A 13,122-nucleotide genomic window follows, 5' to 3' on the forward strand; every position below is an offset into this window, starting at 1 on the left:
TACCCTAAACTGTAAGAGCCTAGCCTGTGAGAAAAAGAAAAAATCCCCTTATTGTCTAACAGAGTACCTAAAATGTGAGAGATGCCCACAAAAGAAGTATGAGTGGATCACAAAGTGAAGGAAGGAACTAATGAACTTCGCATGCCTCTGAAACCCTTGGCAGCCTGGCCTCAGTCTCCTCTCAGCCCTCTCCGTGCTCCTGTGCTCAGGACAGCAGGCCTGCAGCAGCATGCCGTACGCACGCAGACCTCAGGGGCCTCTGCACCTGCCAGCCCCAGGTTCAGGAATGCCCTCTCCACTCTGGCCTGCTAGCTCACCCCAGTTTCGTCTTCCTTCAATACTCCATTTGAGCGCAACTTCCTCTCACAGGCCTTCCTCAGCTTCCTCTGTGCAGCCATAGCAATGAGGACCACCTGTATTCTAACCACTTTGTCTGTTTTATTTACTTGTATCTTGCCCACCAGCCCAGGAGTTCCATGAAGTCAAGAGCGCCATGATGCACCCTTGTTTCCCCGTCACACGGCACGCTTCTCAACATTGTCCTCAGTGGACAAGGCTGAGTTACTGGCTTGTATGACAGCCCCAACTCGAGGGCTCCTAAAAAGGAGGCCCCTGAAATCCATCATTGCGTCCCCTCCCCCCGGAGCACCGTAACTGACCCACAACAGGAGCACAATATACGTTGTGCTTTAACTGAGCAAAGAGGCAGAGTGAGGGAGGGTCGGAAGGAAGCCTGAACCTGGGCTCTGCAGTCAGCACTGCCAGGATACAGATGCTGTCCAGATGCCGGAGTTCTGCTCAAGGCCAGAGGGTGGGGGCGCAGGGGCTTAAGGGAGAGTGCCATATCTGGTGCACTGCAAAACGGATGGAGTGATACAGCGGTGGCCAGGCAAAACAAGGACATCCTCTGTGGCCTTGAGGAGGTCCTACTCGGGAGGAAGTCTGGAATGGCACAAGGAAGGTGGAAGGACGACACGAAGCAGCACAGGGCTGAAAGTAAACTCTGTGGGGGGCTGGAGTCCGAGGATGAGAATGGGCTGCGCAATGAGAGGGCGCCGGTGGCAGGGGACGGCCTCTGGCAGGATCTAGGCACGAGGAGCAGCACCAGAAGGGGACACTAGTGAGGCTCTTTTCCCACAAAAGCTTCCATAACCCCACATGTGGACTTACAGCATAACACAAATAAATACACCACTGCAGCCGTGTCAAAGCGCTTCACAGACATGTGTAAACATCCCCCTGCTCCCCAAAATTCCCTGGGCCTGCCTGAGCCAGTGAATCCCTACCGTAACAAGGAACACAGATGGCGAAAGGGCCCACACTCGTGAGCAAGCTAGTGTATTCAATGCCATGGCGAGTCAGGCGCACTGGCTCACGCCAGTAATCCCAGCACTTTGGGAGGCCAAGGCGGGCAGGTCACTTGAGGTTGGCAGTTTGAGACCAGCCTGGTCAACAATGGTGAAACCCCATCTCTACTAAAAATACAAAAATTAGCCGGGCATGGTGGTGCACCTGTAATCCCGGCTACTGCAGAGGCTGAGGCACGAGAATCACTTGAACCCGGGAGACAGAGGCTGCAGTGAGCTGAGATCATGCCACTGCACTCCAGCCTGGGCAACAGAGCGAGACTCTGTCTCCAAAAAAAAAGCCATGGCGAAAGTCTAGAAGGAGTTCAAACGCTCAGACAAAAGCATGCCAATAATCTATACAGAAAATCGTAGCTGCTGTCACAGCAAACAGCCAGCAGAGCTGCAGGACGCCACCACGACACTCGAACCTCTCCACTACTCCACCAGCATTTAGGAATCAACACCTGAGATGCAAATAGGCCCAAAGGAACATCTTTCCAAACCAGCACTTTTCATTCTATCCCCAACTCTGAAAGAATAACCAGAAGGTAAATAGGTCTGAGGGGTGGTATTTCCAGAATTGCTTAGTGGGAAGCTTGGCTAAACCTCTGCCCAAAAAGCAAAGATGCAAACGGACAAAGTCATCAAGAACAAGCATTTAAAGGTTTTCAAACTGACCAAAGGCGTGCAACAAATTGCGAAGCATTTATTCATGGCAATCTCATTAATCTTGAGAAGAGGAAGGGTGACTGTGGCATTTCAGCCAGGGGCTGATTCCACTGCCCCTGCTACCCCCAACTCCTTGGCACACAAGTTCCACCTGGCCAAGAGAGACAGGCAGAAGACTGCTGCTGCTCTGCTACCTGCTAGAAGAGGCTGACTTTATTTGGATCAGAGGGCGGAGGTCCAGGGTTGTTGTCAAAAATAACAGTGGGAGGCCAGGCGTGGTGGTTCACATCTGCAATCCCAGCACTTTGGGAGGCAGAGGCGGGTGGATCACTTGAGGTCAAAAGTTCGAGACCAGCCTGGTCAACATGGTGAAACTCCATCTCTGCTAAAAATATAAAAATTAGCCGGGTGTGGTAGCACACGCCTGTAATCCTAGCTACTCTTGAGGCTGAGGCAGGATAATGGCGTGAACCCAGGAGGCAGAGGCTGCAGTGAGCCGAGATTGCGCCACCGCACTCCAGCCTGGGTGACAGAGCGAGACTCCCATCTCAAATTAAAAGGAAAAAAAAAAAAAAAAAAAACAGTGGATTTTAGCAGGAAACAGGCAGGGAAGGTGACACTGCAGCTGGCCTAAAGTCACAAAAGTAGTCGTGGGAGATGGTAAAACAGCAGACCCGCCAGAAATTCAATAGGAAGAGCCAGAGCATGAAAGAGCACAGAAGGCTTTGGTAAGACCCTAGTTACCCCAGTGACACCGTTTCCATAAACTTTACAAAATTAATCAGGGAAGAAAGGAAGGGGAGAAGAGAAAATAAAAAAGCCTGCAGCACATTCATCATGAGGGCAGCCTGCCGGACCTGCTTCCTCAGCGCTACCGGTGCCTAAATTGCCCCAGAATCACACAGACCCTGCTCCAAGACCCTAGTTCCCCTAACAGCTCCATCGACAGCCATTGAACATTACAAAACGTTACGTTTTCCCTTTGAGAGATTCTTTCAGGTCCTGCATACCACTGTAACTACTGACATCAGCTGGCCTGAAGGACCCCACTTTGCCAGGTGTCTGAGGACCTCATGGAGACTTAATTCAGCAAAGAATGCAGTTTCCACATCCTGATGTTTCATCCCCCTCACCATAACCAATGACCCCAGCTTTTCAGGTCCTCACCCTCCACGACCCCCTTATAACCCACAGCCCAAAATTCTTCAGGGAGATGGGTTCAAGGGTCTCCTCCCATCTCCTTGTGTGGCTTCCTGCTGTCATTAAACTCTTTCTTCGCTGCAAACCCTGCTGTCTCCATGTCATGGGTCTGCTACTATGCAGGACGCAAATGAGCCTGTTGGTCCCACAACGCTGGAAACCTGGGCAGCTGTGCACATGCACAAGCCCCCACACGCTCAGGACAAACCAGAGAGGGCCCCCAGGAGCCACTGGTCCTCACTCAATGTGAGGCCTTGTGAATTCAGACCAAAGAAACAGCCGTGAAGTTTGAAAGCAATCCCCAAGGCACACGCAGATCCATCGGAGAATGGTGGAAGGCCTGCTGAACTGAAGTGTGTCAGCACAACCTCTAGTCAAATACTGGCTGCCCACAAAGCTCTGGGGCACCTGGGGCATGCCCTGGGAATCCAGGTAAGCAGTAAAAATAGGAAGGAGAAAATCATCAACAAAGCGGAGACATCACACACTGAGGAAAACAGACTCCACGAAGATAAGTCAAGGCAAGTTTCCAAATTGACGGACAAACAAGAAGAACAGCAACACGCAGCGACAGGGGAGGGCAGGGGGCTCAGCCTCGAACTTGCTACGATCCATTATCTAAAAGATCCAGCTTTCCACAAAAAATTATGGACATGCAAAGAAAGGGGAACACATGACTCATGCACAGGTAAAGTTGGCGGCTTCAGGAGGTGCTCCGCTGCTCTGATTAGCCTTTGCCCACCATAGACTGTCTCACTCCCAAACCAGCGACTGATCACCGATCCATTGTACCCCAATCAGACAACAGCTCAGTGCAAAGCAGCAGGCAGCAGAGAGCCCCTGTGTGGTATAAGCCTTCCCCCACCAACACTCCCCACTCCAAAGTCACCGCTATCTCCAGCAGCCCTTCTGAGAGCTCTAGGGGAGCATGTGTGTAGACATGGAGAAAAGAGAATGGTTGCTGCTCTCCACAGCAGACAGAGTACAGCCACACAGTGGGGGGCTGAGCTGCAGCACAAACATAATGATGCCGGAGGGCCTGAACACGCAGTCAGAAGGTGGTGAGGATGTGGCTGCAGGAAGGCCGGAGGCGATGTGAAATCCGAGGGGCTCTCGGAGAAAGCCACCTCCCCAGTCCTCCCTGCCTCAAGCCCACCCGACAGCACCTCCTGTACCTGGTAGCTCCGTGCATGTGCTGTGCAGTTGCACACTGGGGCCTCTGCTGCGTCTGCTGGGAAGCTTCTCCCACACCAGTCCCCTTGGCTAACGCAAGAGCCCAACAACACAGTAACCAAGCTGCTGTGCAAACAGAAGCTCTCCAGGAACGGGGCACCCCCCGGCTACCAACAACCCCTTTCTTCACTGCAGAGCTCGAAAGGGGAGAGGACTCTTCCACCAAAACTAGCTTCTTCAAAGTTCGATCCACTGACATGACCTCCATCCACCAGAACTGGCCTATGCCCTCTTGCCATGGCCTCATCAGACCCATGCTCCTCCACCCCTCCTCTTGGTTGAGTGACAGCGGCCCCGACGCCTCAAAATCCATTGTATCACTGACTCACAGGCATCTTCGCCAAGCGATTCTGACGTTCCTAACCAGTCCCTGCCCTCTTAAATTTGGCGTGAGGACTGTAAACAGCATCCCAAAGGCTGGTCCTGAACATATGCATGCCTGAAAGTGACGTTGCCACCTGCAGCCCAGTCACAGATCTTAGGCCCTGCTCTACACACTGTCCCCGGGACGGCTCAAACAGCCAGAGCTTCCCATGTACTGAAGACTCAAAAACCCGAGCACTCGTGTGGGCCTCGCCATAGAGCCAGCAGCTACCTCTGCTCACGCTGGCCCACAAGCCCGCAGCACGCAGCTTTGCACTCACATTCACTTGTTACCGGCGTATCTGTCTTGGCTTCCTTGGGGCTTCCAAACCAACAACTGGGAAGGGTTGCCAAAAGATTACGAAAAATGTACAGGGTAAACATCCGAACCGAGGATAAGTATGCAATCAATAAACTTTTCAAATGAATAGGGAAACAGCAGGAGAGATCCTGATTTAATCACCGCACGCCTGAATTCAGCCCACGGAATCTCCGTGTTCCAAGGACATAAGAGTTTGCAACACCAAACAATGCACTCAAGCTTCACTGTGACTGCTTTCCAAAACATTGTCCAAGAACAAAAACTACCGAGAATCCAGCTTTCAAATACACACAGCCTTTCCTTTCTGAAAAGGACTCAAAGCTGTGCTTCAGAAAAGGCTTTGCAGAGGCCCGAACGGCACGTGGCAGATGCCACCTGCCAAGCCCACTCACCTTCACGTGGCTGTAGTCACCTGCTTTGTTGCTCTCGGGTGGGTTCACAGGTTTGCCCTCCACTCGGGGCCGAACGACCTGCCGAAAAGGGCTGGACAGCGGAAAGCCACTCACACTGATTCCATCTACAAAATAAGAAAAAAATCAGAAGTAACATGTCAGCTTGGTTTTGGGGTTTGTTGTTTGTGTTGTTGCTGCTGCTGCTGCTGTTGTTGTTGTTGTTGTTGTTGTTGTTGTTGTTGTTGTTGTTGTTTGGGACGGGTCTCACTCTGTCGCACAAGCTGGAGTGCAGTGGTGCAATCTCTGCTCACTGCAACCTCTGCCTCCTGGGCTCTGGTGATCCTCCCACCTCAGCCTCCCTAGTGCCTGGGACTTCAGGCACGCGCCACCACACCTGGCTGATTTTTGTATTTTTGGTAGAGGTGGGGTTTCGCCATACGCCCAGGCTGGTTTAGTTTTTGTTTTTGTTTTTGTTTATGTAGGGGATTTTGTTCAGAAACTGTGACTGTAAGGAGCACGCCAGTTTCTGTCCTGACTATTCTATCTCGTATCAGTTACAACTGCCTGATGCGTCCTCCGTCAGCACATACTCATATCCGCTGAGTAAAAGTTGAGAGTGCATCACTCCTTAAAAAGGACAGCTCCTTACCACCTGGATGTGATGGCCGAGGCCCAGCCTGCCCTCTGCATTTGGACCATGCAGAGCCCATCTCTCCCATGAGCCTCTGCTGAGCCACTCCTCAGGCTGGAACGAGTTCCCCACCCTTCATGCGGCCAGCTCTCTCTTGCCACTTGACCTTAGTCTAAGCGCTACCTCCTCACCCAGCTTCAAGCAGCCACCACTCTCTGCCACAAGACCCTACTTAAACCTCCGAGGAGCCACACGCTGCCACCTGGGTTTTTTTCTTACTCGTTATCTATCGATTGATCAGTCTAACCCACGAATCATCTTTAAGTCCTCTCTGCACCTCATGTCACATGTCCAACCCAAAAGGAAATCCTGCTAGCTCTCGGAGTGTGCCCAGGGATGGCTTTCGTGGCCAGCACCCACTCAGAGTCACTGTTGTTACCCTCCTGGCTCTTCTCCCCCTTTGCCTTCACTCCTTTCCCTAAGTCAATTCCCCACACAGCAGGCAGAGTCGCCTGAGGAAAGGGGGCTCACCCCCTGCCCCTAGCACTCAAGAGGAAATGTCAAAGTCTGCACTGGTCTCCAAGGCCTCTGCATGATACCCCATTTAACAGAAGAGAAGACCTGGCGGAATGAATGAGTTATTTGACTGCAGTTTTATATATTCTCAAGAACGTAAAGATACTGCCTCCTAAGGAGTTATTTTCAAGGAGCTGCAGCTCCCTGACAGAACCCAGCTGGCACGCAGGAGAAGCCTACCTATAAGTATGGCAAGTATCACAGACTTCCAGCGTAAACCAGGCCAAGAGAACAAACCACCAGAGGCAACCTGTGCAAGAAATCACGTTAATACCGATTTTGGCTTAAGATACATGGAACAGCAGACACAAAAGAGCAAATGGTAGAAAGTGAGGTTGGTAAGATGTGGACTCACATCAGTACAGCACTTGATAGTTTCTAAGCTTGCCCTCATTTTAATTTTCTTTTTTTTTTTTTTTTTAAAGTTCCAGAGTACACGTCCAGGATGTGCAGGTTTGTCATACAGGTAAACGTGCCATGGTGGTTTGCTGCACCTATCAACCCATCACCTAGGCACTAAACCCAGCATGCATTAACTATTTCTCCTAATGCTTTCCCTCCCCTCACTCCACTCCCCGACAGGCCCCAGTATGTGCTGTTTCCCTCCCTGTGTCCACGTGTTCTCATTGTTCAGCTCCCACTTGTAAGTGAGAACATGCGGTGTTTGGTTTTCTGCTCCTGCGTTAGTTTGCTGAGGATAATGAAACTTGCCCCCATTTTATAGAACAGCAATAAACAACCTGCTCACAGTCATACTGGCGATAATTGATCGTAGGCATCGTACTACACATGAATGGATATTTAGGAAACTTGATTGGATGGATGGATGGGTGGATGGGTGGCAGGTCTGAAACTCACACTCGGTGTTTTTGATTCTAAGCCTAGGATCCTTTTCACTTTAACACAGTTGTTGGGAAAGAAAAATTCAATAGCTGCATATCTCAAACGAACCCATCTAAGTAACTTCTTATTAAGAAACTAAAGCTTCTTGTGATAAGATGAAGAATATTTACTTTTAATTGATACAAAACATATATTTCCAAATTCCCAATCACTTAGACCCAAGGCCCTATGCCTAATATCTCTTTGCAAAAATATCAATTAACCAAGCATAATAGAAATAGTTCATAATTTAAAAAAAATAACTTCTCTTAAGCATCATTTGCTAAGGTATATCCCCTTAAGTAGTTCAATTTTCAGGGATGACAAACAATATTCAACTGGGTAAAGAATAACTAAGCAATTTTCTATTTAGAGGCTTCAAATCTTCAAAAGTTAAACTGTCTTAAGTTAAAAAATTGTCTACTTGAAAAGTTCATGACACCTTATGCCCAAAATAGCACATGAAGGAACCAGACATTGTGCATCTATAATAAGAAAAATGACAAACTGATCTGTTTCTGTTGGTGGTGCCTATGGAAGACACGTATGAAGACTGTGATCAAGCACTTAAGAGTAGGGTCCTCTCTGCACTTGGAAGAAACTGGAGGTGCCCAACCGGCCCCTCTTCAAGCACTGCATGTGGGCAGCAAAGATCCACCTGGCGTCCCACGAGCAGCTCGGGCTGCATAGGCACGAAACGAAATTCAGAAGATTATATTCCTCATAACAGGCTAGACAACTCAGACCAGCTCAGCCACTGAGAACAGCTAGAAAACATGGACAAAGTAGTCTTAAAATCCATGCAAGCATCAGAGCGCTAACAAGAACTACAGGGTTACTGTCTAGCAGAGGGGGAAATACAGATACATGAGCCTGACAAACATCCCCTAGAGGTGCCTGCAGATTTCAGAAGAGTTCACCAAGAGAATCTGAGCGGAATCCGAGGAGAACCTTTGACATATTCAAAGGACTTGATGTGAAAAACACTGGTGTTCAGTGTTCCCCGTGGAGAGTGGATAGTAAATCCAGGAAGCTTCAGGTAGGGCCACAAAGTGAAGGCAGACTGGAAACAAAGCAGCCCTCACTGGGCCTAAGGCCCAGCTTTGTACCATGTCAGTCCCTGCAACTGGTAGGCCATTTTTCTACCAAAATTTATTTCTTGTCACTCCTTGTTCTACCTCCATTTCTGTTTGCCTTTATGCATTGGTAATTATCTTCCCTCTGACAACCTTATATCCTAATATGCCCCTATTTTTGGTCGCAGTTCAAATGCTACCTCTTCCATAATGCCTCCCTCAGCTGTCCTAATGGAAAGCAAGTACATCTTCCTCGGAGTTCCAGCATCTTCTCTATCCTAAGACTCGTGTCTACCTCCTGCTGACCTGTACACAGGCAGAGAGCCTCGTAGGAGGTCAGAGGGGTCGGGGCTCAGGTATGGCTCCCCTCCTACCTGGCTGAATGACCTTCATCAAGTCAAATAACCTTCTACGAGCTTTAAATCCATCATCCCCTAAATGGGAACAGTGAGAACACATACGCTGTGAGGTTATATAGAAGAATAAATGAATTATTGCACAGGAAGGATTCATCATAATGCCTGGCATGGGGCAAGCATTCAGTAAAAAGAGCTGTTCTTATTCCCACCGCAGCAAATTATGCACGTCTTAGATTCCTTGATGACTATAAACTCCTTGAAGACTGAATTCTTGTCAGATTCACCATTGTGTCCCTCATAGTAGCTGACGCAGGCTCTAACAAATTGGAAGCCCTCAGTAAATAGTAACTAAATGAATGAATAAATCACAGGGTCAAATTCAGTATTTAGTTGACATGCACACAGTTTACACACACACGCTCAATAAAAAATTCCATCATCCCAAAGTCACATTCAACAACCAACTCCTGGTTAACTGAAATTTCATCAGGTAGATATGTGCAAAGACTTATTTGTAAAGACTCAATCAAAAGCTGTTAAGTTTGAATGAGTTAATTTTCTCTCTTTTTTCCTCATTTCTCTCAGCACCAGGGACACAATTTATAAAACTTCTCCATGACACCATGATGCCCGGATGCCTGCTGTGAAGGGTACTAATATTACGAACAGAACCATTTGCAAAACATAAACTCCACATTTGTTTAGCATCTTACCCCAGAAACTAGGTCAAGTGGACCTCTAAGCAAGCATGGTATGAAAGACCACTCAATGTGACTTCGCCCAATAAGTTGTCCTCTGTTGAGTGAAGGCCAGGTGCCCAACAGGGTATTTTTGCCATTTCATGTCTGTTTGTGTCTGTGTCTCCCTGGGTCTCCATCCCTCTCTCTGACATATACACAGGGCCTGTAATACAGCTTGTCTAGCTCCTCCCAAGGGAGGCTCCATCCTTAGCAAGCACACAAACACTTTCATCGCCCGAAGGACCCTGATTCTTCTTTATTTTTTATTATTTTTTTTTTTTTGCCTTGGAAATACCAATCCTATTTTACACTTATAACAATGGTAAATTCTTCATTTCTGGAAATGGTCAGATGTTTTGGCCTGTAGAGGAAAGCAGAGTGAACATCTGGCTTTTGTCTGCCCCGCATTTCTCTTTTCTTTGGGGAGCAGCTCCTTCTTCGTCCCATGTGGTTCTGGTTGGATCAAGGTTGGCCTTGATCCTGCCATGGCCAGAGACGAAAACACCCCATCAACAGTGTTTATCCAGAGAACAAACAGAAGGTACAAGAAGGGACATGAAAAGCCCTTCTATGAGATTTGATTTACAAATTCTAGAAAGAAAAGAGTCTGGTTTGTCTTCCTCTGAATCACGTTATAAAGATCCAGCTATGGGCCGGGCGTGGTGGCTCATGCCTGTAATCTCAGTACTTTAGGAGGCCGAGGTGGGTGGATCACTTCAGGTCAGGGGTTCAAGACCAGCCTGGGCAACATGGTGAAACCCCATCTCTACTAAAAATACAAAAAATAGCTGGGCGTGGTAGTGCACGCCTACAGTCCCAGGTACTGGGGAGGCTAAGACAGGAGAATTGGGTGAACCTGGGAGGCAGAGGTTGCAGTGAGCTGAGATCACACCACTGTACTCCAGCCTGGGTGACAGGGAGAGACCCTGTCTCGAAAAAGAAAAAGATCCAGCTATGGGGCCTGCCTGCAGCCCTCCTTCCCCAACACATTGAGATACTCTGGGCAACACACAACTCTATGAACCTTAGTTTTCTTGGCTCTGAAATGGGAACCAACTAAAAAACTCAATGAGATTTGATGTAAAAGTACTTTGGAAAAACACAAATCAGCAATGTTTTGGAACTAGGAGGCTCTGGGATATGAGCACTTGGCAAAAAAAAAAAGTCTTAAAATTCCATCTGAAATTTGCCTCCTTTTTGGACACAGACCTCAAAATCTCCAAGAAACCTCAAAAACCTGCCATCTTCAAGCTCAGAAAAACACTAAGAAAGCCACCCTATGGATTCTTTATAGACTATAGAAGCCTGTTCTCAAATCCAGCTGAAGATACAAAACACAAGAAGCATATAAATTATAAATGGGGACAGAATGTAACCAGCTCAAGTAGGAGGCAGAAGCCAGCCTTCAGAAAACTGAAGCTGAGCCCTTCGCCCATACAGGAACAGAGTTGGAGAGAAGGGGCAGCTGCAGAGGGATGGCGAGAGATGAGATGGAATAAGATGTCGTGAGCAGGGAAGCAAATCACAGGGCATGCCTGGGAAGGATCTCTCTCCAGTTGGGGTGGGGTGGAGGGGAGAAAATTATGTTCAATCATTTAGCCAATTTTTCTGCCAACACAGGCTATCACAAATAGAACAGAGAACAGATTGGGATGACAATTAATAGGAAGACAGGACAAAAAAAGTTACAAACAGATGAAGGCGGCCTAGTAGGAGGACTAAAGAGTTTAGTGGATTTATCAGGACAGAGGGTATTTAAGAATGGTATGAGTCTGGTAGATCATCATGAATAAAACTGAGCTTTTAGAGAGAATTTCATACTTACCATTTATAGTGCTCAACTTTTCTATTAAGAGCAACTCTGTGGGAAATTCAGAAAGACCATTTTGTATGCTAAAATAATACTTCTCTCTAGAATTCAGCCATATCCCAACCACGATGACAATTGGGGGAAATGACAGCTGAAAGCAGGATTTGTGCAGGGGAAAGAAAAAGCAGAGTCACAATAAAAACAGCTCTTCTAGGAAGGGGTGAGGGCTGAGAGCCACGTCCATGGCTTGGCACCAGGCGCTCAGTATGCACCATCCAACTCTTTACACCCTGCAAAGTCAGGCGTTCTCTTACCGATTCTATAGATGAGGAATCTGAGGCTCTGAGAAGGTAAGTAACTTGCTCAATATCACACAGCTCATCAGAAGCACAGTCAGAAGTAGACCTCATGACAACTGGATTGGTCAGTTTTACCCAGCAAAACTGACCCAAATAATATATTTCAGTCCCCAAACTGGGCTTCCACAAAAGCTCACCAGCCAAGGTTGTTCTGCAGCACATCACCGGGCCAAAACTGTGTACCATGCATTCCACTAAACTAATCCCAAGGACCCTTGCAGGGGCTTTAGCATCTATCTCCAGTGGTGGGATCTACGCAGGGATGTGTCCATTTTGGTACACTTTTAAAAGAGACACTAATGCATAAGGCTGACTACATTTTCCTCTCTTGTGAGAGGCACCTAAAATAAACTAGAATAAAATACATTAACAAAGGCAACAGGAGGCAACAATTGCTCAGTGGGAGTTTGTCAGGGATATGCTGTTCCAGGTAGAATATATTTTAAAGATGCTTTCTCATTTAGTCATAAAATCCACAGGTGCCAAAAAAGCCCATCTGGTTATCATAAAATATCCTCAAGAAAACCAAAGCAGTAGAAGCAGTTGGCTAAGAAATTAGCCAATACTCATCCTAAATTTCCATAAAGAAAGTAGCATGCTCATTCATTCAGAAACTTTGGAATATGCTTAGGAAAGAAAAAATAATCATACAGGAATAGTGGCCTTCACATACTATTCAAATGGCAACAGTCCATCTTCCCCACGGGCAGCCTCACTTTGAGACTGGTCTTCCTTCTGTCGGATGCTCCCTGCAGCGGGGCCAGACTTAAAGCCCTCTGCCCTCACCGACACCGGAAGCCTCCAGGTACAGGAGGCTGTAACTACCTCCTGTGAAATGTTCTGGGTGGTTCCCAACTTGTTCTAAACTTAGACTGTGGGGACAATTGCACAACCCTGTGAATACACTAAGTGACCGAATTGTATCTCACGTGAATTCTATCTCAACAAATATTTTTTAAAAACTAAAAGAGTAGTACAACTGTGTTAGGGTACAAACACACTTTGGGGGGAGGGAGGAGGATAAAGAGAAAAGAGAGATTATATCCAAAGGAATAACAATTAGACCAGAAGCTAACCTCCCAGCAGCAAGGGAAGTCATAAGAATTCATCTTCAAAATATTAAAGAAAATTCATCTGCTACACTAGACTATGTATACAGCA

General features: G+C 47.6%; 1 protein-coding gene and 1 long non-coding RNA gene across 10 annotated transcripts in view; both read right to left on the reverse strand.

The window, feature by feature from the left end:
• The window catches only part of LOC144330867 (uncharacterized), a 31,532-nt gene extending 28,929 nt beyond the window's left edge, over positions 1–2,603 (reverse strand). Inside the window, exon 1 of the long non-coding RNA XR_013397457.1 lies at positions 2,350–2,603. This is a non-coding gene — a long non-coding RNA (uncharacterized LOC144330867). The remainder of the gene's footprint in view (positions 1–2,349) is intronic.
• The window catches only part of TRAPPC9 (trafficking protein particle complex subunit 9), a 732,314-nt gene that overhangs the window by 487,059 nt on the left and 232,133 nt on the right, over positions 1–13,122 (reverse strand). For all 9 annotated transcript variants that reach the window (XM_077944070.1, XM_077944072.1, XM_077944069.1 and 6 more), the window contains one exon: positions 5,529–5,653. In XM_077944070.1, coding sequence (XP_077800196.1) covers positions 5,529–5,653 — 125 coding nt within the window. The remainder of the gene's footprint in view (positions 1–5,528; positions 5,654–13,122) is intronic.

The sequence above is a fragment of the Macaca mulatta genome, chromosome 8, assembly GCF_049350105.2.
Source record: "Macaca mulatta isolate MMU2019108-1 chromosome 8, T2T-MMU8v2.0, whole genome shotgun sequence".
In the NCBI taxonomy this organism is placed as follows: Eukaryota; Metazoa; Chordata; class Mammalia; order Primates; family Cercopithecidae; genus Macaca; species Macaca mulatta.